At 44.4% G+C, this 26,639-nt stretch overlaps 1 protein-coding gene across 6 annotated transcripts in view; it reads right to left on the bottom strand.

Annotated features, from left to right (window-relative positions):
• Positions 1-10,170: 10,170 nt before the first annotated feature.
• Positions 10,171-26,639, bottom strand: part of ACTR3B (ARP3 actin related protein 3 homolog B) — a 41,830-nt gene continuing 25,361 nt past the window's right edge. For 5 of the 6 annotated variants that reach the window (XM_025200470.1, XM_025200469.1, XM_025200472.1 and 2 more), the window contains 3 exons: positions 13,317-13,442; positions 11,778-11,861; positions 10,171-11,128 (listed from right to left, as the gene is read on the bottom strand). In XM_025200470.1, the coding sequence (XP_025056255.1) occupies positions 10,982-11,128; positions 11,778-11,861; positions 13,317-13,442 (357 nt within the window). In that variant the 3' untranslated portion in view covers positions 10,171-10,981. Of the gene's footprint in view, positions 11,133-11,777; positions 11,862-13,316; positions 13,443-26,639 lie in introns of all 6 variants that reach the window. The other variant, XM_025200474.1, reaches the window with a different exon arrangement.

The raw sequence follows: 26,639 nt of genomic DNA, 5'->3' as shown, positions 1-26,639 counted from the left end.
TGAATTACTTTTAGCCCCAAAGATGGAAAAGGGGCAAGTTGGAGGTTTTAGTAGTAGCATTTAGTTACAATACCGTTAAGTGATGTTGTTACAATAATGGTCCTGGAGCTAAGTGAGGGGCAAAAATTCTTGCGAGTGATATCACTTATTGGACCAACTACATGGCTGGGATAGACAAAGACAAGCTTTGGTATCACCGTGCCCTACCTCAGGCCTCTGGGAAAGCAGCAGAGTTAAGTAGCTGATGGAACAAAAGCTTGTGTAAAACTCCATACGTAAGCAAAGACAGAATATAGGAGAAACTACCGGGTAGACAAATGTAAAACAGAGGCATGTCCGCAACTAGGTCTCCGATTTGAACAGTGTAAGATTTAAGTTCTTACTCTTCAAGGGGTTTTGTAACTTGAGTGTTGCTTTGTGAACAAAATCTCATAGCATTATCCAATCCCAACACAGCATTTGAAGAGAATGATCTGAAAAAAAAAAAACCAAAACAAAACACAGTGCGTGTTGCTGCTCTCATCTTGCACTTGTATTAATAATACATCTTTTCACTGTTATGCTGTTGCTACACAAACAGCCAGGGCTTCCAGAAAACTACTGAACTCAGCTTTACAAAACCATTAGCTTTCCATCTCATTTAGGATTGCACAGGTTAGAAAACTCATGACCTGTTCAAATGATTGTAATTGTATTTTCTGTTCTGATTGCAGACTGTAAGTAGAGCATTGGTAGCAGAGCTGCTCAAACAAATTGACAACTTTTTTCCCTTTGGGGGAATGCCATTTTTGTCAACACTACCCCCCTGTGCTGCTGCCCTGGGCACTTGGCTGCATTGTTAAGCCTCTAGAGGGGAAAGAAGATAAAAGAATACCCACCTGCTGACACAAAATAGCAAATTACTTGGCAATACAGACCAACCATTTTCAAACAGGTTCATGGTCAAGTGGCTTGAATCCGGACCATGCTAGTGCAGAAACCAGATGTATACAAAGCAGGAGTGAAAGATGAGAAACTGGCCATAATCCAGTGATTAGAGCAGCAGCTCAGGACATGAGAGACCCAAATTAAAAGCTAAATGAAGTAGGGACTTGAACTGGGTCACCTGCATCCCATGATCACTGGTTATTCTGGATGGAGGGTCTGCCTGCCATTTCTTGCTCTCACCCAGAAGAAAAAAAAAAAACCTAAAACCCATTCAAATGTTCCCCCTTCATTCCAGCCAGCCTCCATTTTGAGACGGATGAAACAGAGGAGTGAAAGCACACTACTCAAGTCAGTGGGGAGAAGGAAATGTTGGCAGCAGTTCAGGGACAAAGCCTGCTTGAGAGGAAATGATAGCATGGGATCTTTTCTGTCCATACAAAGCAGATAAAGGGCAGCAGACAGAGTACCATAAGGTTCCTGGTTCTGTGCGTGCCAAAATCCCAGATCAGATGTGCTCAGTTTACAAATAAAGAGATGTTTCCTCTACGTGTCAGCCCTGCAAATTTTCCCTGTGATCTGAGAATCAAACTGGGTTCTCTTTCCATCTTAACAATTACCATCCAAAGTAAAGATTCTGCAAGCCAAATTAGACCTTCACTTCTACATGTGAAAGCTTGCCACCTTCAGTGAGGTTACAGCAGTGTTATTTGTATGAAGTTTGTAAGCTGCTCCATCCCAGCAGCAGCACTAGCCTGGGAAGTTCCTTGCACTCACTTCTGGTCTACAGTGGTTGGCACACCCCCTTCCCCTCCACCCTGAGCACTCAATAGGCTCCTTGCACCACTACTGCAAGCTCTGCAAGACTAATAGGACTAAAAAGTAGCATCCCTGAAGTCAGCATGGGAGCAGCTATATACATTTCAGTCCTGCAAGTCAGGTGCCAGAACCTGAAAGACTGAAAAAATCCTCAAAGTTTTACTTGCTGCTAGTGTCCAAGCCCTCCAGCTACACAATTCTTCTGCACTAACGGCAGTTAGAGGCTTCCTTTTCTTTTGAAAAACTGATAATCTCATATTGGCTAACGTGACTCCAACAGCTGGAGCTTTAAGAAAAAGAAAAAAAAAACACAGTATATCTAGGGACTCATAAGAGTTGGCAATCACTGCCAGTGAATACACAGGGAACAGATACAGAGAGTAAGAAGCTGTCATTTTGTAGTTGTTTAAAGTGTGCTTCTACCCTTACAAGAGTCATCCAAAAGACAAACACGGAAAGCTGCCTGGCACTCATCTACGGTAATTTGGAATAACAGAGGATAAATCAATCATAGTGGGATTTGCCCATGAGGCCCAACAAAAACTAGTTACTCCAATGATGATGCTCAGACTACAGCATTCCCATCCATCTTAACTGGTATTAGTAGTTGTTTATCTACAATATAAAACTAAATCACTGCAGTTCTCCCTTAAGAATCTACAACCAAAGCCCTCTCTCTCAGTAAGCCAATGCTATGATTTACAAATTGAAAGTGTTCAACAACCCCAGTGTTTGTGCAGGATTTGGCAATTCACTCAGCCCCACCAGCTCTACCCCTGGCCCACTCACGCGAAGGGTCAGGGCACAGACAGACAGACAGACATTTGGAGTGGGGGTTGCAGCACTTCACTGCTGTGCAAACGTGCCATGCCCCCCACCTGGGAGTGCTTTGAAATGGCTGTGAAAGCTTGCAGCAGCAGCGCTCTCCAGGAATCCCTGCATGCCTCCCAGCCTCTGGAGGTGCCCGAGGACAAGCAAGTACACAGAATAGTGCTCAATGGTGGGGAGCAAAGCACAGTGGGATGCTGGAGGACTGAGCAACCCCTCTTGCTCTTTGCTGGAAAGTGCGGATATATTCAGGATGCACTTCAAACTGAACTGCTTCAAAGATGTTCCTCTTTTGTTCAGAATCATTTCTGAAAGGCTTTCTGCATTTTGAAGGGCTGCTTTGGGAAGGAGTGTCTGCCCCCTTACTGGCTGGATCCCTTCAAACAGCATGGCCATCAAAGCCTGAGTAAACACTATGTCCCGCTCCAGGAGCCTGGCAGCAAGCACCCTAACCCCTTACTTGGAGGTGCAGTCTCTGTCAGTTCAAGCCTCTTTCTCAACTTCATCCCAGTTTGGGGTCACTGGGATGAGGCCATGCCCCCAGGGGCAACATGCATCCTGCAGCTGATGCTCCACAGGGTCCTCTTCACAATGCAGCCTCCTGCCCCCCCTTGCAGCCACATCACTCCTTACATCAGTCTACCCTCAGGCCTCCCACTTCAATCTCTGCTGGGCTCCCCTAGCACAGGCCTTTCCTCAGGCTGAGCTTCTACTTATTACCCCTTTGGTTGCCTTTCACTGGCCCTAGGCTAAACTTCAGGCCTACTTTGTCCTAGCTCTGGCTCTTCCCCAGGCCTCCATGTGCTAGGACTAGCTTCCTCCAACAAGAACTCCTCTCCCTGGCACTGCCAGAGATCTTCTGCCCTTCACCGCTGGAGCCCTTCTTTCCCTTATATCCTTGCCTTGCCAGGGCAGGGCCTCCCACACTAAGTTGTCCCTCTTTCTTTTCTCTTCCTCCTTTGTAATAGGGAAAAATGGGGTCCCTTTACATACCAAAGCAGACCAAATCCGAGTCAAGAGCCGTCCACTGAGGCTACTCTCCTTTTAGCCCTCAGATACTTAAGTGGGGATTGTTAATTCAAGTCTCAGAGCTCAGTTCCTAAAACCACACACAAGGTGAGAAACGCAACATAAATGGAGACAAACTAAATACAATATGGGAGACATTCCACCTAGAGACCAGCTTTTAATAATGTTTCCCACGAGGGGTCACTAAATTCTTAAAAGCCATTGAATTGTAAACTGCATGTTACAAGGAAACAGCTTGTAATCCCCGCATTAATCCTTGGCATGAGGACACATTAAGTATAATTAGAGATTGCAGCAAAATCATTTGAAAACTTTATTCCATGGGGCCATAACTGTATCCTGGGCATAAGTCTTTAATTGTCAATATCATTTGATGTATTCTAGACATACCATACGACTGATGAACAAGTGTACTAAAGCACTCCCCAACTCAGCCATAACGAAAGAAATAGCACTGCCAGTGATGCAAGCTATTGAAACACATGATCAATAAAAAAGGAGAAATACAAATCCATGGTATCAATCTCCTTTTTAAAATTTTTTTTTTGCACCAAGATTTGGGGTTTTAGGCGACATCCCTCGATGTACAGAATAAAATTGCCAAATGAAATGCGTCATAAACAGCCACCTCTGTCAATTGCATCAAGCAGAAGGTAAAAAGATTTCTTGGGACCAAAATGTCTTTGAAGAGAAATGATATGAACTTGAATGCAATATATGCTGACCCAGTCCAAAGCAGAATAAAACTGCAACTGAGCATTTATTCTGAGGTCGCTGTGGATTGGAGTCCAGCTATTTTTGTTATTTATATTCTCCATGAGAACACTGTCGACATTTCACTTTCAGCCTGGTAAAGAAAGTTGAGATAAAGTTTATTGCAAGTTGTTTAAAGAACAGCTTACAGTAGTTTACAGGAGTCCAGTAGCCTCCACAGGAAACTTTCATGCAGGTTTACTACAAACTAACCGTACAGCGAATTTCACTCCTCTACAGGGGAACAACATCAGGGTCTATGATGCACCACTTCAGTTCTTATGAATCCCTACAAAAGCTGCATAAGCTTTATGCTTGTCCACCGCACTGGGGCAAATCAAAAGCCAGCAAAGCTGAAGTGTTGATGACCTACACAAAACTAAAACCCACATGGGAGTTAGGATTAGGCGATCTTCATTAAAAAGTAATTCCCATGTCCATTTAAAAATATCCACTGAACTGTTTCGTGAGATAGACAATTCCCCGAGCCCAAAGTGGGACACTTTGCCCCAAATCAGTGCCCAGCCACTTCAGGCCTCTATTCCCTTGTTGGGGCTTCAGCCTTCTCCCTTGGCCTAGATCCACTGCCATGGACCTGGTTTCTGGGTTACATCTTACATCTTGCCTTCTTGGGTTTTGATTTCACCCTCTTGGGCTTTGGACCCTTGTTCTCACCCCTCCCAGGCAAAGGTTTCACCCCTCTTGGGCTTCAGGTCCCTAGCCCTGGTTCTCACCCTCTCAGGCGATGACCTTAACCAGCTTAGGTTTCAACCCTCCCCAGGTGCCACCTAGCAGCACCTTTAGCCTAGCCTCTGGCAGGGCTCAAAGCAGTCATATACCCCTCGGACACCACTGGGCCTCTCCTCCACCCCCATAGGCCTAACTCAGACCACCAGTTTAACTTTAATGCAAGTTGCAAGCAACTGCTTAACGTAAACCTTCTGGGCAAACAAACATCATAAAGGAAAAAGGCATGCATTTACTTTAAAAGGAAGGCTTCCCTCCCTCCCCCGGGGGGGAGACAAACAAACACCAAACCAGCCCTCATCCCTGGGCTCTCACCAGTCTCTGTCCCACAAGCGTGCCACACTGGTTCAAGGTCCCTCAAGTAGCTCCCTGCCCTCCCAGGAGCTTTTTACCCCACCACTAGCATGGCTAGCCTGCCCCTTTGCTCAGGCCCTGGGCTTATATGCCTCTTAATGCCTGCCCCTTCTGGTCAGGTGGCTTCCTAGTCACCTGCAGGAATTTCCAATTAGGATGGATGACTGGTCTCCAAGACCGCTCACCCCTGCTGAGCTACCTGTTGTAGCCCAAGCAAGGCTTTGCCCTGCTGTCCTATTGCGGAGCAGCTAGCCCTGCAATAGCCTCTGGCTGCCTATTCCCCTGCAGCCAGCTCATCAAGGGCAGATTCCCTCGACCCGGGGAACCCTCTGCTGCTGCTTTTCCCTTCAAGTAGCAGGGACCTCTTGGTTCCCTGTTACATCCAGCTATTATCATGATGCACACTGCAATGGTAAAAAGTTACAGTATCATTTGAATACTGCAAGAATCATAACCAACACCTTAATTCTGCCAAGTTCTATTTGTAGGAGAGCACATACCTTTTGGTTTATCTTGGCTTTTATTACTACAATAACTGAAGGTAGCATATTCAGGTTCCTAGACTCAATTTGAAGGCTTTCTTCTGATTAATGTTGTCACACACAATTGTTCTTTGAAAACCATGCTCATGCTACAACACTGGTGGCAGGAGGGTGAATTTTACTTCTGGTGAAAGTCAATGTCCACTAGAAAGGGAAAAAAACCCAAAACTCACCTACAGTATTACCTATTTTCTGAGTATAAAATAATACATTATGGCTTGCGGCTGGGCATCTGGCATTTCTTGCAGTATGCCACATTGACTATACCAACACACATTTAATTCATGTGTGGATCAACTACCTCTTAGAGGACTCAATTTGAAACTCTTAACAAAAATAGTAGTAAGGTATGACCAAAAACTACTGAACTCAGAGAGCTACAATACAAAATATGAGTTATGAAGATTGCATGTCTTTACTCCTTATTGAAGGAAAGCAATATAATATACTTGTCCTTGAAAAGTCACAGATGAAATGCAGTAATTTAAATACATTTATTATCATTTTTTCTTCCATGAACCCTGCTACATTATGGTTAAGTGTACTATTGTAGCGCACAGACAAGAACAGAGGCCAGTAATGCTAAGCATTGTACAAACACATGGCAAGAGACAATCCTTCCACCCACAGAGCTCACAGGGTAAATAGAAGTGAGGAAAGGAAAGAAGGCATCAGAGGTGAAGCGTCTTCACCAGGATCACGCAGGATGTCAGTGTCGAGGATACAAAAATGACAATCGGGAAACAATCAAGGATGTTATTAGCCCAATTGAGAGGCCCCTGAAGCCAATGAGGATTTTTTATACTCTCTGAAGCCATTTTGGAAGGAAGTTGCTATGTCTGAAACATTAGGTTTAGACACTCATGCATACATTTGGAGCAGTTTCAAAAGGACAGCAATTGTTACTTCTAAAGTAAGTCTCAACCAAATGTCATAAGCTTTCAGTTTGCCATTAAAAAGGGAGAGGAAACATAAAACCTTTTTAAAACATGCAAATACTTCACATTGCAGTTCTCCCCCTCCCTTTTAAAAATGCCATTATAAAAATTCAACCACAGCCAATTACATCATTCTACCTCAGAGCCTTAATTTACAATAACTATGACTATCCCTGTCCATTTTTTTCCTTCATTACATAATGCTCGTCAATTAAGCAGGAGGTTTTGTATTCCTATCTGAAATCTCTGGTGGTTTTAAATGAGCATCTCTCTCGATCCATCTCAGACACTTGTTTGTCAAAAGCATATTTTTTCCAGATGTGAGAGAAGACTGCAATCATAATGAATGAATTATTTACAAAGAGAGATCAGTACTTCAGGTCATGTCAAGCTCTCACTAATTGTGTTTAATTGAAAGCTCCACATACAACATATGCACACTATGCTTCATGTTTATAAAAAACTGAGTGCTATTAAACACTTACTACTGAAAAGGGAGAAGGGCTCAGGATATTGTCAATTTAGGATGTAGTCTTCAACCTTTACAGTATTGGCTTGAATGCATTTAGAGCTAAAGGCTAAAGATATACCATATTTTGGTAATGCTGAAGTGCTCTTCTTAAAATACTGGCTCAGGAAATATCCAAGAGGCAACAATTTTTGTGGGTAATATCTTTTATTGGGCCAACTGCGTGGTTGGGATACAACTGAATTCTTTGGTGGCCAACATGAAATGGACTGGCAGTTTCTAGATGACAGCCACATGACTAGATGACAAACCCAAATTTGCACCTGCACTAGCCCTGAACAGATCAAAACAAATTTCTTATAGGAGCTTGGCTTGAACAAGTGGTGTCTTTATACAAAGTGGCACTGGTTTAAATACCACCTCTATCTTAACATAGCACTTTTCATTAATAGACCTCAAAGTACTGTATAAAACACAAGCATTGTTTTCTCCATATTAGAGGGAGGAAACCAAGGCACAGAAAGGTGAAGTGACTTACCTTCAATCACCCATTGGGCCAGTGGCAAAGGCAAAAATAGAATCCAGGTCTCTGAAGTCCCAGTTCTCTGCACACCCGACCACATGGCAACTTCTGGATAGACCAGCATTAGTTTTAATTTTTGATACAGCAAGTGAGGCAAGGAACAGGTATGATTTATTAAGGAGATTTCTCTCTAGTTCAAAGCTGAGACATGGTAGGGGCAGTGTTTGCGAAGTGGTTATTGTTCATCTTCTTTCTGTGGTACAGGAACTTCAGTCTCTGGACTGATGAACTATTTTTCCCCCTTTTACTACGAGTTCTCTCTCACACAGACACACGTACAACTTGCTTAACTGGCCAGATACCCTTTCCCAATTATTCTCCCCCTTTCATTCAATACCATGCAACCTTGTCTCAATAGCAACTGGAACTTGTCATTACCTTGACTACAAGGCTCCAAAATAACTGGTACCTTAAGGAATTTTCCATCCTGCTGAACAGCAAAAATACGCAGGCTGAACTCTTGCAGATGCAGCTGCATGTTAATTAAAAAGAATCAAATGACTTGTAAAATAACAAACCCAATGCCTAACGTTAATTAAATGGTCTAGCTACTTCAAGTAATTGCCAACACTGACTCTACTCCATAAAGTTCTATATGCTTCATATGTTCAGGATCACCTATCTGGCCAATTGGAGCACTTAACTAAGATTAAGGGCCGAATCCAAAAGAGGGCCTTAACTGGAATTTATGCTCCTAACCCCAAACTGTAATGTACAACATCCCTGCTCAGCTGCCACTGAAGCTACTCAACTCCACAGGTGCCTCAGCTTGAGGCACTTAAACTTCCATTTCTGGGCTTGCCCAAGAGGGCTGAGCTACCTGGCATGCAGGCTTATCGAGCAGCCAGAAACTAGCATGCTTCCATATCGCTTTCCTGAGCAAGGTGCTCTCAGATTATGCCTTGCAGATCAGATTCTATAAAGCAACTGCCACTTCCTTTTACATGAAGTGATGAATGCCACCCTGTGAGACTCCCCCTTATATAATTGCTCAGTGGTTAAAGCACTCTCTCATACATGGGAGAACTGTGTTCAAATGCCTCCTCTGCCTGAGGGATTCAAATACAGGACTGTCCATGCTCAGGTGACTGCACTAACCAATAGATTATTGTCATGCTCACTCCTGCAACACCTTCCTCTCTATACCTCAATGAACCTTGATTTTAATTCTGCATAGCAGCCCAGTTTCAAAAGGGACAGAGAGTGCTCACAACAACCCAGCCCAGCCAACAATAGCCTGATGGTAAAGGCACTGTCTTAGGAGACAGCCTGAACCCCTTCTTGTTAAAGAGGGCATTGACCCTACACCTCCCATATGAGAAGCGAATGCTCTATACACAAAAACTCAGTGGTATGGGATCAGCTCCAAAACCATCTGTTCCTCTGGTTTAAGAGGAAAGGAGGACCCCTGCCCTATTTTTGAAAGAAAAGGCCTAAGTGTATTTAGGAGAGAATTGAAGGTTGTAAATCTGAAGGAGGAAGTGGCATCCCCTCACTAGTGCTGAGTAGGTCACCCCAGAGAAGACACCCCCCTCTCCTCAGCATTTCTTCATTGGCTAGGTGTGGATGACTCAACACAGCAGGCTGGGCATTGTGCATCCCATTGTGAAGCACCCAATTCTCTTCATGTATTGTATGGGAAACCAAGACCCGAAATGCAGAGTTCTAGATTCAGCTTCTAAAAAATACGTATTGCAATGCTAAGCACAGTGGCCCTGTGCATCTGGGTCAAAGCATCCACTTCTGTCTTCACAGTCTATTACAGAAGAGTCCAGTTGAAGAGCTTCTGCTAAAAGCTCTCCATCTCACATGTGGGAAGTAGAAGGAAGTAAGGCTGCCTTACTATAGGGTTTTTATCTCCAACATTTATTTCTTCCAATTTTTTTTGAGAGTTCAGAGTTGTTGACATTTGAGTATTATTCCCAAGGTGATCCATTTACTTGCTTAAGGAGGTGACCTCAATTGACTGAAGTGGGGTTCTTTGCAAAATTCTTGAGACCATAAATCGGTAACATCATCCTTCTAGATGCATTTAAAGTGGAAGTGAAGTGATTTAAAATTACACCGCTGCATCTAAAGCTTACTCTGTGCTCATCATATATGTAAATACATGCATTTTCTTGGCAAACAAAATATGGGGAAAGGAATTTATAAACCAAGACTACAACATTTGTAAAGATGTCAACAGTTTATTTCACTGGTGCAAGGCAGCATCTCATCCACCACTCATCAACACCAAAAAAAAATGTTATCTTCTATAAAACAACTTCAAAAAAATTCAAACATAACAAAAAGTAAAATAGGCTGTATAAACCTCACACAACACTGTAAGTTGCTTGAAGTTCATGTCACTCAAACAAAAACAAACCATTTTCTAGCACACACGGCTATTTTTTTTCCCCCCCATCAGCAAGACACACCAGTACAACTTCAATGTATGCCTCACACCTGGAAACTTGTCACATCACTCCATGATACTGATAGCTGTCCATGCTTAGAACCAGTCAAACCTACCAATATCATAAAATACAAAATGATATGAACAACCATCCATTTATAAAGTAAGGCTCTGATCCTGCAATGTGAACTGTGAGCAGACACTTAAATCCATTCCGAGTCCCACTAAAATCAATGGGGCTCCACACAGGCACAAAGATCTGGCCATAAAGATTCGATTGCAGGAGCAAAGCCCAGGTGGAAAAGGCTTAAACGCTTTTTACTTTTCCCAAGGCAGTAAAACAATGCCATAATCTTCTAGACTTGACTTCAGTAGTGTTTGCACAGTCTCCTAAACAGACTGGCCTACTACCTAGAAGCTCACATTTAGGAAGAAAGAGGAATAGGCTTTAAAGTAGTCAGCACAGAAATGGCTTTTAATGAAATGAATCTGGGCTGTATGCAGTGTTGTAGTGCACTATGGTGACCCAGATGTTCCCAGGAGATGAACATCCACATCTTGCTTCAGTATTTACAATAACTGTTGTCTTCTTCCATTTCAGGAGTTTCTCCACCAGCAAGATATATGAACCGCTACTTCCAGTAGACAAGCATTATGACATGACTCCAAAAACAGGATTATGACGACAAATACTAGGGCCATATTCTTCATAGTCTTTCTTGGTGTGACATACTTGAAAAAACTCTGGCTAAGAACAAATAAAAATAAATCAAGAATATACAAGTGCATAAAAATGTACCCAAAAAAAACCCCACATACACAAACCAATGAAATCATCTGTGAAACTCTTCTCCTGGAGTACAGCATTACGATATACCCTTATGCCTTTTAAAGCATAAAATAAGAGTTAATGGATGGCAATCTCTCTGGAGAAGGGTTCTGCGAATAATTGATCTGCAGGCATTGCAGTAAAAAAGCCCACAGTTCAAAGCAATGAAAAATGCCCAATTTTCTTGTATTTTCTCTCTTAGGATTAAGAAACTAAAAATGAGGCTTTGTATTCATAGAGTCTTTACTATTCTTAGAGCACTGACCTTAGTAATGTGGAAGATCCTATATTTAAGTTGTCAACTATACAACCACATGCAAATAGATCAAGCCTCATAGTCCTTACTCAAGCAGAGGTCCCATAAATTCAATAGAAGTTTTGCCCAAATAAAAACTGAAAAAAGTTTCCAGGATTTGGCTAAATCGATAATGTTCTAGTACAACACACATCATTTTAGATGTTAAAGTGAACAGCATTTTAAACCTAATAACACTGATCACAGATGACCAGCACTAGAAAATACATAGGGAAGGAAATTCGGAAAGAAGCTGATAAAAGACATACTGTTGAAGCAAGCATGGAACCTCCAAACCAAACTGCGTAACGCTGCATATGGTGTGTTATCACTTGAACTTCAACTGGTTTGGGCTAGAAAGTAAAGACAGAACAAGTTTAGTCAATCATATGATTTTATTACTTAGCTACCCAGGATCAGCAGTGCACACATGTTTAGCCAGGACTAGATGCTCCTGTGCATTCCTCTGCCTACACTAAGGGCTTGTCAATCCAACAGAGCTTCTGCTAGTATAGTTATGGAGGTCAGCTAGTCTAAACCCTTGCCTGAGGCAGGATCATCTCCATTCAAACTATCATAAACAAATCTAGTGTATAGGCTTTTGGTAAAATTACAGCCAACCTTGACACACGACCACAAGGTATAACACCCTACGCATGCCATGGGTAAAGCATGGGGACAATAGCAACCAGCATCCTGCTGCTGCGAGGGTCATTAAAATATGCTCAAGATCCAAGAAAGAGGGCCATGCTCTCCCTCTACAGGAGGCAAAACCCTCAACAGTCCATACCAAGCTGACCATGAGATAAAATAACCTTCCCGACTCCAAATATAGAAATTGATCTTAACCTGTGCAGAAGGCCAAGACCCTCTAGCCAGGAACCTCTGGGTTTTAGTCCCAAGTGGAGCACTGGCACATCCCAGCCAAAACCCAATGGTTCTGCAGGACATGGGAAAAAAAACCCTGACATGTGGCAACAGGAGGGGAATGTATGCCCACTTATGCCATATATAAAGGAAGCTGCAGGAAAGCTGATGATGCATCTCTTTCCACCGGTAAATGCAGCTTTACCATTACTCTGTATCGAATTTCAATTTCAAAGAGAAAAGTGCCCTTGATTCCATTTTCAAACACAGGTCTCATATAATGCAATATGGTCTTTTGGGGCTGTACAATGAAGTATAAGGCTACCCACATACTGAGCACTCAAACCCCAGTCCACGGGCCATATCTGGCCTGTGGAGCCAAGTGACGCAGCCCACAGGGGCTCCCCGAGTCTGAAAATTTGGCAGCAGAGAAGTGGTGGTACTTAACACTGCCTCTGCTCCCCAAATTTCCAAGCCCCACAAGCCAAATGAAATAGTCCCATGCAGGGATCTGACTGAGGTGTGCAGGACTGGGGCAGCAGACCCAATCCAGCATATGCAGGGTCAGGAACCAATCCAGCACACACCAGGTCAGGCCCCAGCCCTGCACATGCCAGATCAGACACACAGACCCACTCACCTGGCCCACAGGATCCAAAGTTTGGTACCACTGGTATAAACAGAAACATCATTCACTAATTCTTTAACTACGTAAGGTGCATCTCTACACTGTCTTCTGCCTGACCTCAGACTATCAAGGCTACCTACCTTTCTCTCATCCTTCATTACTTCAGATGTTAAACTCTACTCCTTACTCTTACTTGTCCAGTGTTCTTATGCAGAAATGAAGTCTCCCACCAATTTGTCTGGTAGTTGCTTTAGAGTATTCGCACTCACTTCACATGTTCACATAACTGATAAAATTTCAGATTTTTGCCTACCTTTATCCGACCACCACTGAGTTCTTCACTAAGTCTCAATCTCGCATCCACTACTCTTTTCAAGTCCCTCTGTAGTCGACGTCCAAAGTCCCTGAACATTGTGGATCCTCCTGAAAGAACCACATTCTACAAAAAGACAAAAGAAACATGAATCTAAAAGAAGAGTTTAAGTCAATTGCCAAGAAGCAAAAATTGTTCTGAAGCTCTCAAAATATACCAAACCCCTTAAGTATTACTTCATTTACATAACAGAGCATCAACTAGAGCTTTCTTGTAGGAAAGTTACTTTATTGAACTGATTTCTGATTGTCAAACATGTTAAAAGTGCCGACTTTCATCTACATTTTCAGGGGTTTATGTAGAATATGCATTCAAAGAGAAAAATAGCCATTAAATGGCAGGTTGGTACTCTACCTACATGCAAAGCTGTTTCTACTTAACATATTTTAAAAGGGTTATTAACACAATGCAAAAGAAAATAGCTATGCAAAGGGCACGTCTACACATTGCCCTGCAGCGATGTAGCATAGATTTCATAGACATTTGGGCGGGAAGGGACGCTGAAGGATCATCGAGTCCAGCCCCCTGCCCCAGGGGCAGGAAATCAGCTGGGGTCATAGGATCCCAGCAAGATAAACATCTAAATTTCTCTTGAAGGCATTCAAAGTAGGTGCTTGAACCACCTCCGATGGCAGGCTGTTCCAGACCTTGGGGACTCAGATAGTAAAGAAATTCTTCCTCATGTCCAGCCTGAAACATTCCTGCAGGAGTTTATAACCATTCGACCTCGTCATCCCTTGGGGCACTCTGGTGAACAAAAGTTCCCCCAGATCTTGGTGGACACCCCTTATACAAAACTTATACGTGGCCATCAGATTGCCCCTAAGGCTGCACTTTCCAGGCTGAAGAGTCCCATAGCTCTCAGCCTGTCATCGTAAGGTCTGTTTTCCTGACCTTTGATCATGCGCAGCTCTTCTCTGGACTCTCTCAAGCTTCTCCACATCCTTTTTGAATTGTGGGGCCCAAAACTGAACGCAGTACTCCAGCTGCGGCCTTACGAAGGCCAAGTACAATGGGAGAACGACGTCCCGGGATTTGCTTGAGAAGCATCTATGGATGCAAGCCAGCGTTTTGCTCACTTTACTAGTCGCAGCATCACATTGAAGGCTCATGTTCATCTTGTGGTCAATCATGACCCCCAAGTCCCTTTCATCTGTAGTGCTAGCCAGCATAGCACTGCCAAGCCGATAGGGATGCTGCTGGTTTTTCTTCCCAAGCAATGTGCTATGTCACTGTATGGTGTGCTATGGCAATGTAGCGATCACACGCATCTACACGTGATCGCTGGCTACAGCGATGTAGTGGGGAAATCTAAGTGTGTGCTGCCCGCTTGACACAGTAATCGTCCATACTGCACCATATTTTAGTACTTCCAAAAGGAAGTACTAAAACATGGTGATGTGTAGACACGCTCAAAGGAGAGGAAATTCTACATCAAAAATTAGTAGAGAGGTACAGCGTAAGAAATGTTATTCTTGGCATCAATTAAGACTGCTTTGAGGAGTCAGGATAACAAGTTACATAGTTAACTAACCAACCAACATTTTAGACCTAAACCTCCAAATACAGATACTGGTTAATTTTGCGTCTCAAGACACTCAGGCCAAAGAGAGGACAGACAATATACAAGATAAGAGAGAGGGAATGGTACAACATACCAAGCTCTTGTTTTCTTAAAAGTTTTCAAATTTGAAGGATGCCTAACCACTACCTGGTTGTATTATACTGTTCTGGCTGTTCAGGACCCTACTAAAATCCCACTGGTTTAACTCAACTGAGAAAATTCTAAACAATTCTAAATTTTGCATGCATTTTCACCTACCATCCTGCACCATCAAAACTAACTACATGGTTTCAGTACTTGAGAATCTAGGTGTATAGGTGCCAAATAAAGGGCACCTATACACATGACAGAACTCTGCTCTGACATGTTTTAATTAGCATGCATCAGAGGAGACTCAATTGATCGAGTCTGCTGCAGCGTGCTAATTAGCCCCTCTGGCAGCCTTCGTGTCACATGTATTCAATGTCCCTGCATTTCAGAATGATGGCAGGGGCGCTTTAACTAAAGCTCATAGAATGAACTTTAGTTAAAAGCATCCCTGTGGCCATTTTGAAGCGCAGGAGGCTGAATACACATGACACTGTGGGCACTTTAATTAGAGCCACTCCGAGAGGCACTCTAATTAAAATGCCCCCTCTCAACCCCAGAGCACGTGTATAGATGCCCAAAATGCTGAAAATGTAAAACATTTCAAATCTAATGCAGCATGGAGAGTGGCAGAGCAAGTACCTAACAATCTATGTAACCACTAAGCTGAAAAAGAACAGAAACAAAGTCAGTCTCCATGTCCAGACTGCTTCAATTGCAAACCAAGTTGCCAATTAGTGCTAATTGCAAAAGTTTTTGTGCTGTGGATGCATGCCCACATGAACTTTAACGAAGATCAGCAGCTCACTGGTCACAGTGATCAAAGTACCATCAGATAGTAACAGCTGTCTGACATCAGAGACCTAGACTGGAACTGAAGTAGTAAGCTAGAAGTGGCATGTCTCTTGGGTCTATACCAATCTTTGAGTAATCTACTCATCACATAGACAATTTTTTATAAAGCAATGAACTCCATGACATCTGTAACAAGTATTCACACTTGCAAAGTGTTGAACTGCTTGACTGCTGAATAATCAGTAGCAAGAAAAATTGTGATTTGACTTGTTAAATGAAACAAGAATAGTTTGCTTCTCCATTTATGTTCATCTGTGTATTTCTCACAAAACCCTGTAATGCCAGAAAGAGGAATGTCTTGGAGTTCATTCATATTCATCTTAAATAAAGTAGCCAAGAATATGCTAAGACAGCAAAAAGGTAGTTGCGAAAACAACAAAAATGCATAAATAAAGCAATTCCCAAATAGGTGGGAAAAGAACTTGATCTGCAATTAAAACAAAAACATCTAGAGGCACCAAGCTGAGATGTGGATAAATAAAGTAAGTACTCTCTTTCCAGACTCGTCCATCAGTGCCTCAGATGGATTGAACATGCTGCATGTTCAATATGTAAATAAAAATTGTTAGGTGTATTAAAAAAAATCCACATGAGCCATATGAAAAAGCAATTAAGAATATGTCATCAAAATGTACTGTCTGGAGATAATGAACATAGCACAGAGAGGGACAGCATTAATTCTATTCCGGTCTTCACGAACTTAAACTTTAGGTATATGGGATTCAATTTAAAGTTATATTGCTACCACTTAAAAAATGTAAAAGTCTCGTGTAGACTTTTCCTAGAATGAAAGTGAAAGTGTGCAAATGTAAAGTTAAATATCTTCCTACTGTTACCATTAAATTTAAATACATCCAGCTTGGATATAGTTTAACAAATCGCAGAAATACTTCTCGTTGACTAACTACTGATATGCTGCTGGGGAGAAAAGATCATGCCAAAGTGTATCTGGAGCCAAATCAAGATTTCCTGCAGTACCCAAGGTATGTTTAAATTTGCTCTACACTATATATTGCAGTCCTCATTAGTTCACACCTGCTTGTATATAATCAGTAAATCTCGCAGGCTATTATCAGGGCTGAGCCAAACTTGAAACAGTCCTTGTCCAAAGACACCTATGTATGTTCATATCTTGTTTGGAACTGATTGTGCAAACTCAGTAGATATGAGTTTCTTCAAAGAAGCCAACAATCAAAAGCATTCTTAATGCACCATGTAAAAAGAAAAAAAACCCCATGCCCCTAAATTCATTTTCATCCAAAAAGCAAAGAATGTCAGCTGTTTAGAAAAAATAAAAACAAAACAAAAAAATTCAAACAGAAACAAGTGTTTGGAACATTTTACCAGATGGACTTAACTTTGTGTCCTTGAACCACTGCACAATTAATACTTAAGGCAGGGCAAAGTAGACTTCTCTATGATTTTTTATGACTCCAGACTTTTCTACAGGTTATGCCTTCTGTAATGTATACATCCCCAAGGTAATTTCAGCTTGCTAGCTCAGGTACCGGTAGCAGTCTACCAGTAGCAGCACAGAGTTCAGAGAAAGCTAATGGATCAAGTATTTACCAGGCTCTTAAAACATCTTTTGCAGCCCATACTGAGCTTTGTGCTGCCACAGTTAGCCTGCTACCAGTAATTAAGCCAGTTCATTTAAAACTAGTTTCAACATTCACCACACCAGCAATAAAATAGACAAAACCCAAGCGCCATCTCACCTGCTCTTCATAATAATAAAGAGAGACACAATACATCACAGCATGTAACCACAGCATGTCACCAGCTGGGATCCGGATTTTTAGTTCACTATGGAAAAACACGAATTTTCTCCTTCAACAGAAAAAAATATGAATTTTCTCTTTTAAAGGAGAAAATTGTGGATTCCTCCCTTAAAGGAGAAAAACACAGGAAAGCACAGGTTTCCCTTTGCAGGCTGGCCAAGTTCTAGCCTGCAAGGAGTGTGAGGAGGGCAATCAGAGGCAGGGGGGCACCTGTGCACATGCATGCGCGCAATGCACATGGCAGCCAGGCAGCAGTGGAGAGCTGTCTAGGGAAGGGTGGGGAGGGGGCAAGGGGCACAGGCCACACGAGGAGAGGAAAGGACATGGGCACTGGCACCCCCGCCCCACAAGCTTTCTGCACCCACAGTGGGGTGTAGGGCTGCAGCCAGGCTGGACCAGCTCCAGACAGGAGCTGCCTCCATGACCACAGCTGCCAAAGAAAGGTTCTGCTTGCCTGCTTGGCAGCAGTGAGGGGCAATTTCGCACAACCATCACTGCCACTTATGTACCTCACCTCCAGCACTGAGTCCTACCCTCTGGGCTGTGGAGGCAGCCCTTGCCTGAAGCTGATCCAGTCTGAATGTGACCCTACACCTCACTGCGGGTGCAGAAGTCTCGGAGGGCATGTTCCCCCACCACCGCATCGCCTGTCCCCACTGCCTTCCCACTGCCTCCCCTACACACCCACTCCCTTCCTCATACACAGAGGGGCTGGGGGCAGGGGACAGCAGGTCGGGAGTGAGGGGCACCAGAACAGCTGGAAGGACTGTGGGTCAGGAGTGAAGGGCACCAGCAGGGCTGGGGGGCTGTGGGTCCAGAGTGAAGAGCACCGGCAGAGCCAGGAAGCTATGGGTCAGGAGTGAGGGGCAACTGCATGGACAGGAGCAGGGTAACAGCATATCAGGGCTGCTCGGCACCACAAAGAAGTGGGGTGAGTGAAAGGGGTACGGGAAGCTCCGATTTTCCATGATAAAAATCCAAAATCAAATTCCAACATTTATAGGTATTTCAAACTTAGAGTGATTGAGGCACTGGTAGGCTTCCAAACTGTTTTAAAATTGTAAATACATCAATAAAACATTGCGTTCAGCTGATTTTATAGATATATCTATGTATCGAGAGAGAGAGAGGCATTTCATTTTAACTGCAGAAAAACACAGATTTTGAGGGTCTTAAATAACAGAAACTGCAATTTTTATCAGAAAATTTGCAATTTTTAAACAGAGAAAACCAGGACCCCTGATCATCACTAACAGTAAAGTTTGATTAAAGACTCTAATCAACAGGTAGGATCATTCAAGATATTATCAAAAAAGTCAATTTAAGGTGTCAGCAACTTCTGAGATGATACAATATCAATTTAGCTCAGGTCTAACTGATACGTTACATTGTTCACACTATTGAACTGCCTGAATTTTACATTACATCCCATACCAGTTAACATCCGTGAGTTTTGGGGTATAGCCTCCCAATACAATTCATTCACACATTTTTAATAGAAAGGGTGTAAACAATGTAGTAAGATGATTTATTATTTTTTTCCTAAAAATAAAAGCTGTGGTCAAATGCTAGCTGGATCACGAACTAAAATGGGTATTGCTTAATCCTATCACCCCTTTGCCTGACAAAGAATCTGGCATAACCAGCCACACTCAAAAATCCAAGAAAGCATACGGAAGTCAAGACAGGGCGTATCTATGTAAGACAGTGAGGAGTAGACCAATTAGCTCCTCAGAAAAACATCTCGTGTCTACACGTGCAACCCTATTAGACCACAGGAAACTAAGGATTGTATTGTATTCACAAGTACTACCCTGTTGTGGAGTTTTTTTACTCTGCTACACCGCACGTGTAGATACTGATGCAGTTGACTGGGGGCACGAGGGTGCTTCAGTGCAGGAGTTGCTTGCTGCCTAGCCCCGCAATGAAGCACCCTTGTGCCCCAGCCAGCCCCTCTGCAGCATGCTGAGCCAAGTTGGAGCAGCCCCAGGCTGGCAGGCTGAACTCCCGACCCCCTGCCAGCCAGGGCTGCTCCAACCTGGCTCAACATGCTTTGGTCCTGGGTGCACATGTAAACATAGCACCCAGGAGCAATAAACTCTGGTGCAATATGTGCCAAAGTTTAATGCTGCATGCTAATAGCAAATGTAGATGTGCCCAAGGAGACTTTATATACATTTGGCCTGGAAAAGGTCTCCATTACCATTAACTTCAGCAGTCAAAAGCAGATTTAGTTCTGTTGTAGGCACATACTTCACAGACCAATAAGGAAGTTTATGTCAGAATCATTGAAAGACAAGGCTGAAAGGTGCCTGAAGAGGTCACCTATTCCATCCTATTCCCAACCTCTTTGTCTAAACCAGGGGTCGGCAACCCCTGGCACCCATGCCATTAGTGGCACGTGCAGACATTTTTCCTGGCACGCCAGGAGGCATGCAAAGAAATTGTTTGGTTTTTTTAAGTTGCTGCTCCGGGCTCTTCTGAGCAGCCGCAAGTCCCAGTGCCGCGGCAAGTACCGGGGTGGAGCCAGAAGAACGCAGGCAGGGAGGCTGTCTGTGCTCTACTGCCCCCGCCCCATGCCCCCAGGCTGCACTCTCCAGCCTGGCTGGCTCCTGGAGGGAGCTGTCCAGGCAGACAGACACCCTGTCCCACCCGGGGCAGCACCGAGGTTCGAAGTGCTGGAGCCGCACGGTTGGGACAGGGTCTGGGCGGCGTGGGGGGAGGCGCCGCAGACAAGCCAGCCCAGTCAGGTCCTTAGGAAGGGAGGGTGGGGCTGGGCGGGAAGTGGGGGTGGGGGTGGCCCTGGGGCTCTGCGGGCTCGAAATGCAGTGGGCAGGCAGGCGGGGGTGCCCAGCGGCACCCATGGTGGAGCCTGGCCTGGCCCACAGGGCTCCTCAGGGATGGGCCACAGCCACCCTGCGCACATGGGGATGCTGCCCGGCTGGGGCAGGACGCTGGGCTCAGGGGGCTTCTCTCTCCCGAATTGGCCTCCCTGCACACTGGGCACACTGCAGGCAGAGCACAGCCGTCCCCGGTGCAAGGGCCTGGCCACAGGTGCCCCCTGGAGCCTGGGAACAGCCACCGCGGCTGCCTCAGCCTGCCCGGGTCCCAGTCTTGCCCACCCACAGCTCCCCTCAAGGGGCCAGGGCTGGGGCAGGCACTGCACGGAGCCGCTGCACTGCAGGCTCAGCCCTGAGCACAAGCTGCGGCAGCTGTTCCCAGAGCCCGGGGAACAGCCTGCGGCTGCAGCTCCCACTCACACTGTACCTGGCACGCACAGAGACCAAACAGAAGCCCCTGCCAGGCAGCATCCCTTTGTGGGCATGGTGGCTGCGCCCCATCCCATGGAGCTGCGCAGACTGGCTGGGCCCCACCTCCGGTGCTGGTGGGCCCCCCGCTGTGGCCTGAGTAGCAGAGCCCTGGGGCAGCCCCTGCTCCCCACCTGACACCAGCTCTCTATTTAGTGTAAAAAAAATAAAAATTAAAAAAAAAGCAACATTAATGATTATTAATAGTATTAAATATGCAGTGCATCCTGCTATGTACCCCCTCCGCCCCAGTTTTGTTTTTGTGGTGTGCCGGCACACCGGCACCTTACAAGGTAGACATTGTGATTTTTTTCAGCACTCCGGCCAAAAAACGTTGCTTACCCCTAGTCTAAACCATCTATGCCAATGACTCTCAACCAGGATGCTAGAGCACATAGGGGTGCCATGAAATCCTTAGGGGCATCACAGGGTGCAGTGCAGTATCAGCACTGTTAGGTGTGCAAGCACCTACACATGATTCAGAAATGAGAACAGATACTGAATAGGAATCCATAGGATCAAAACCATCTCTGTTCTATTGCAATCTTTCTGAGCTCTGTGCAACAGAAGAGTTGCTCTAAGAAAAATAATAGAACAAGTGAAAGCTAAGAGCTGACATTTTCTGAAGGGTGCCTTGAGTCTAACAAGGTTGAGAACTACTGATCTAAAGCATGACCTGTGCTTTAAGACTTCCACAACCTCTCTAGGTAATACATGCCAGTGTTTAACTACCTTAGGTAGAAAGTTCTTCCTAATATCTGACCTGCTGCAATTTAAGACCATTACTTCTTGTCCTGTCCCCTGTGGGCATGGAGAATGATTGATCAACATCCTCTTTATAACAATCTTTTGCATATTTGAAGACTGGGGATTTGCCCCAGGAGCCCCACCTCCCACCAAATCCCACCCACACTTACAACCACACAGTCTTCTCTCCAGACTAAATAATCCCAGCTCTTCCCATCTTCCCATTTTTCTTGCTCTCCTCTGGCCTCCTTCCCCATTCATCTACATCTTTCTCAAAGTATGATGCCTAACAATGGATTTAGTACTTTAAGTGAGACCTTAGTAGTGCTGCCCCTGCTGCAGCAGATTGTTTAAAGCAAAGATCAGACTTGCAAATCACCTATGTACTCATGTGACCTAGCCTCCACCCTACTTCGTTCTTTTCCCTTTCCCTTTTTCTTTTCTCTCCTTTTCTCTTTTCCTTTCCCACTTCTTTTTTCTCTTCTTCCCTCCCCTCCCCCCCCGCTGAATGCGGTTGTCTTCACCCACAAAGGACAAAAGTAGAGTCCACCAGTGCTGGGCACTGTCACAACCCAAAGCGTGTGATTTTTGTTTGTGTGCGCTTCGGCACTGCTAAATTGTTCCCGCTAAATGATAGCTTCCTTGCACGGTGGAGTTTTCTGCTGCAAAAGAGATCCCCGGTGCAAGGGAGAATTTCCCGCCAATTTGAAGCTTTCTTTGCAGGGTGCATTTCTTTGCTGCAGCACAGAAATGCTCGTTGCAAAGAGTTCCCGCCATTTGTATGCTAATTCGAGTCCCATTATTGGCCAGTTCTAAATTATTCACACGTGGCGGCTAGTGATTGGCTTGCTAGCCGTATAAAAGGCTTGAGTGGTTTCCGCCCAAATTGGAGGACTCCACGAACAAGGGAGGAGGAGACTTCACGCTGTGTGAAGATCTCTATGCGCTGCGGATCCTTACGGACCCAGCGCATTTCAAGTAGGCAACAGAGGTCTGATCACCCTCTAGCCTCTCCCCGTCGTCGATCGCAGCCCAGACGTATCCCTTCCCGCGTGCAAAAGAACCGGACCCACGGAGCCTAGCACACTTTGTGTGAATCCTTGACCGATCTCAGAGCTCTTCTACCCGGGTTCGAGTCCTGCAGGTTTATCTTCCCGTCGCCGAAACCCATTGCGACGTACCCTCGTGCCCTGCAGGTTCGAGTTTTGTTTTCTTTTCTGTCTGTAACCGCAACTCAAGCAAGCTTTCCAGCCTACACCACTGCCATCTCGGTGTAAGTAAACAATCTTTAAAACTACCGATACGCGTTTGTGCCTAATTCCAGCTCGACGGCCTTCCCCCTCCGACCCGGCGTGCCCGGGCGGCTGGCCACAGCCCGCATGCAGCACGGAAAAGGGCTCGGGTCGCTCCTGGCCCGCACAGGCACAATGGAAGAATCACTTCCAGAAGTTGTATGCCCCAATCCTGTTAATACACCCAAATATGTTTGGCTTTTTTGCCACAAATGTACATTCTTGACTCATTCAACTTGCAAGGTACTATAATCCCCAAGTCCTTTTTTGAAATACTGCAGTCTAGACTGTCATTCCCCTATTTGTATTTGCTCATTGGGTTGTTCCATCCATCATTTTCTTTGAGGCAAACAAGAGCAGAAGGAATGCCAGGAGTTGTGAGAACTTCTTTTCTAAGCACAGGGAAGACAAAGGCAATCATCTTTAACAGCAAACAGTTAAATGTCCTGGAATAAAGAGGGGACAGGAGCTCTTCTCTACACTAGAAAAAGAAAGGGAAGGTTTATTCTCTCTCAATGATCCTATTGATAGCATGGGCCATATTACTCTAAATAGGAGGAAAAGCAGAAGTTGCCTGTCCTTCCCTCTAGTCAATAACTCAAGTGAGAAAGAATGATGCGATTCAGATCTAATGGCCTGCAAGTAGCCACTGGCCAGCACCTGCATATCCCTGCTCTGCACACCCCTTACACTGCTAACTGTGGATCTGCTATTTGCTGAAGCATCAATTAGCAAAGTTCTTCTTTCCCAAATATGGTTTCATAAGTCATGCCATTGCTAAAACTGCAAACAGTTACAACTGCAAATTGAAAATAACTTCAAATCTAACAATTAAACTAGGAACCACTGCAATACACATTCTCTTCATTTGCAACTCACAGATTTTCATACTTGGTTACTGGACATCCCAGACTTCCACAGTATGATAGTCAGACAGTGCCACCTACCTTTCATTCAGTGCATTTTTAAGCCACATTCATAAAGGGTTTGAAAATAGCTTGAAATTTTATAAAACTTCAGGAAAAAAAAATTTAAATCACCACCCAAAATCTTTATTTAAGACTGTACACCCTTATACCATTCCATATAAGCAAAACTCTCCTTTAGCATGTACCATAGATATAGACAAGGTATCTACAGCTTAGGAGAACATGACTCACATTCAGATGCCAATATTTTATTAGATACACAGTTAGGTATTAGAATAAAAATTCATTTAGGAGGTGGGAGGTTGACAGCTGAAATCTGACAACAGAACTTGGACTCACATATACTCCAAATCCTCTAAAGCAGCAACAGGGAAAAGTTGTATCCTGAAACTCCATTTTTCAATTTAAACTAAGACATTAAACTAAGTTCACTGTTGCCATCTCATTTGCTGGCCCAAGTAGAAATTCAAGACAAAATATTTTTTAAATGGAGATGGCTGGAAACCTCAGAATCCTGGCTGAATTTGTGCCATTCCTCCCATAACAAGCCCTGTGATAACATCCATGGCTAGAGGTGGACTCGCAAATATTGGCCACTGTCCAGACAATTTTTAATGAGTTATTTAAGAAGGTTTGATACTTTCACTATTAAAACTATTTAAAACTAGATTTAATTCACTACATTTAAAGATTTAAAGTGCACCAATAAAGATTTTCTTGGCCGATACCAATACCTGATTATTCACTAAGCATATCGGCTGATACTGATCTGATAACCGATTTACAAGAATGTAACCAGGCAGCATGGAGAGCAGTTCCCTGCAGGCAAGGCTGAAGAGAGAAAAGGGTGCGGGGTGCAAATTGAAGCCCTCATGGTGAGGGAGAGAATGGGGCACAGGCAGGAACTAGGGGCGCTGCACAGCCAGGGCAGTGAATGGGACCCCGGGGCCAGGGCAGGGAGTGGGATGGAGCCGCAGGTGGCTCGTCCAGGAGATCAGTGTCCCAGCGCTTAAAAATGGCAGCAGAGGCACTTGAACTAAAGCTTGTCAAATGAGCTTTAGTTCAAGTGCAGCTGTCACCATTTTTAAGCGTAGGGATGCTTTTAGGAGCAGAGTTAAGTAGGGTGAGGGCAGATGCAGGCTGCTAGCTGCAAGCCTGGGGTTCTCTGCCCTGCTGCCTTTGCCCTGGGAGGCCCATACTGACCGTACCATGTCCCCTGCTGCCCAGCAGTGGGAGGCACAACTCATTGCTGCTACTGCTACCAGAAGGGCAGGGGACTCGCAGCCAGCATGCAGCTTCTGGTGCAAAGGCAGCAGGGTGGACAGCCCCGAGCCCGCAGCAGGCAGCCTGCATCCACCCTTGCCCCGTGCACCCATCTGGGGGGCCACATGCTGCCCAGGCCTCCCCTAGTGATACACACAGTGGTAGGGAGCCACCACCCCCAGGTGAGCCGCCCACAGCTCTGTCCTGCTCTCCACCCTGGCCCCAGGTCCCATTTATTACCCTGGCCAGCCACTTGCTATTACTAGCTGAGAATGAAGAGAGGCTGATAAAAGTAGTAAATGATAAGGCTAGCAACCACATTACATTTGCAATCCTTCCTATTGGCCAAGATGGGCACATATCAGAGTTGGTAATACAACCTTGGTCATCTTATACTGCTTCAAATTAAACTATGGCAACCAAGACAACTGGGGGAAAATTGAAGAAGATTAGATTTAAAAAAACAGAACAAGAGATGAAAGGGATCAAATAATCAAGTCAGAATGATGGCACAGTGAATTTCTGTAGCCAACATAAACTGCAATATTATTTAAAGCAAAGAAGTTCTAAAAGAATGAAACAAGACCATGGTGCCCATCTGTGCAATTACTGTAACTCTATCCATAATTGCACCACCTGCCTGGGATGTTTGACCCTTGCTCTCTTAACACCACTCAGACAGCATATTAAGGAAGCTTTGGTGTGCAACAAATAAGGTGAGCTCCAGTTTTAAGCCCTCATAAAGTATTTTCAGCCAAATAAAGGTAATCTTGGAAACATCTGAGACTAACAGTCGTCTAGCACTAATCTCTGTAGTGGCTACATTATTACTGACAAAGATCACAAGAGGCAAGGCAGCCTGTAAAAGTGGAGATGGTTTTCAACTCTGATGTAGCCAGAATGTCCATTAGGTCTTATAAAACTAAGGGAAGTAAGAGTATTTAATAACCTAGCAACTCAGGGAAAGAATTTTCTCTGCAGAACCCAAGTCAAGTTCCTCCCAACTTCACTTGTTTCCCTCTGGCTAACCATCTTAATAGAAGCTATTATGATTTTGAAGTCAATATTGCTAAGGAACAGAGAAAGGAAACAGAGCAGAAAAAAGGGGGGGGGAACGGTGAAAGCCAGCTAGAATATCAATTATACAACAGTTGCAAGGCAGGAACAGTCTTGAACCTCTCCTTAAGTAGACCTGGGAAAACAGACCATTCTGTTGCATCCAAACTCAAGTTTTACTCTCAGGCTTCCATCCCTGGGTGAGCTGTCCCACTGTGCCCTTCTTCGGCAATCCTTCACTGTTGAGGATGATTGTCTTCCACGATTTTCTTATCTGTATGTCCAAAGATGGCTGATGAGGCCTATCTGGGATCAACAGACTACTGCAGCTTGGACGTGAGTTTCCATGTGGGGTGGGTGGCACTGGATTCTTGATTTGAT

This window comes from Alligator sinensis, unplaced genomic scaffold, assembly GCF_000455745.1.
Source record: "Alligator sinensis unplaced genomic scaffold, ASM45574v1 scaffold599_1, whole genome shotgun sequence".
Taxonomy (NCBI): Eukaryota; Metazoa; Chordata; order Crocodylia; family Alligatoridae; genus Alligator; species Alligator sinensis.
This window is presented reverse-complemented; position numbering and strand designations above follow the sequence as displayed.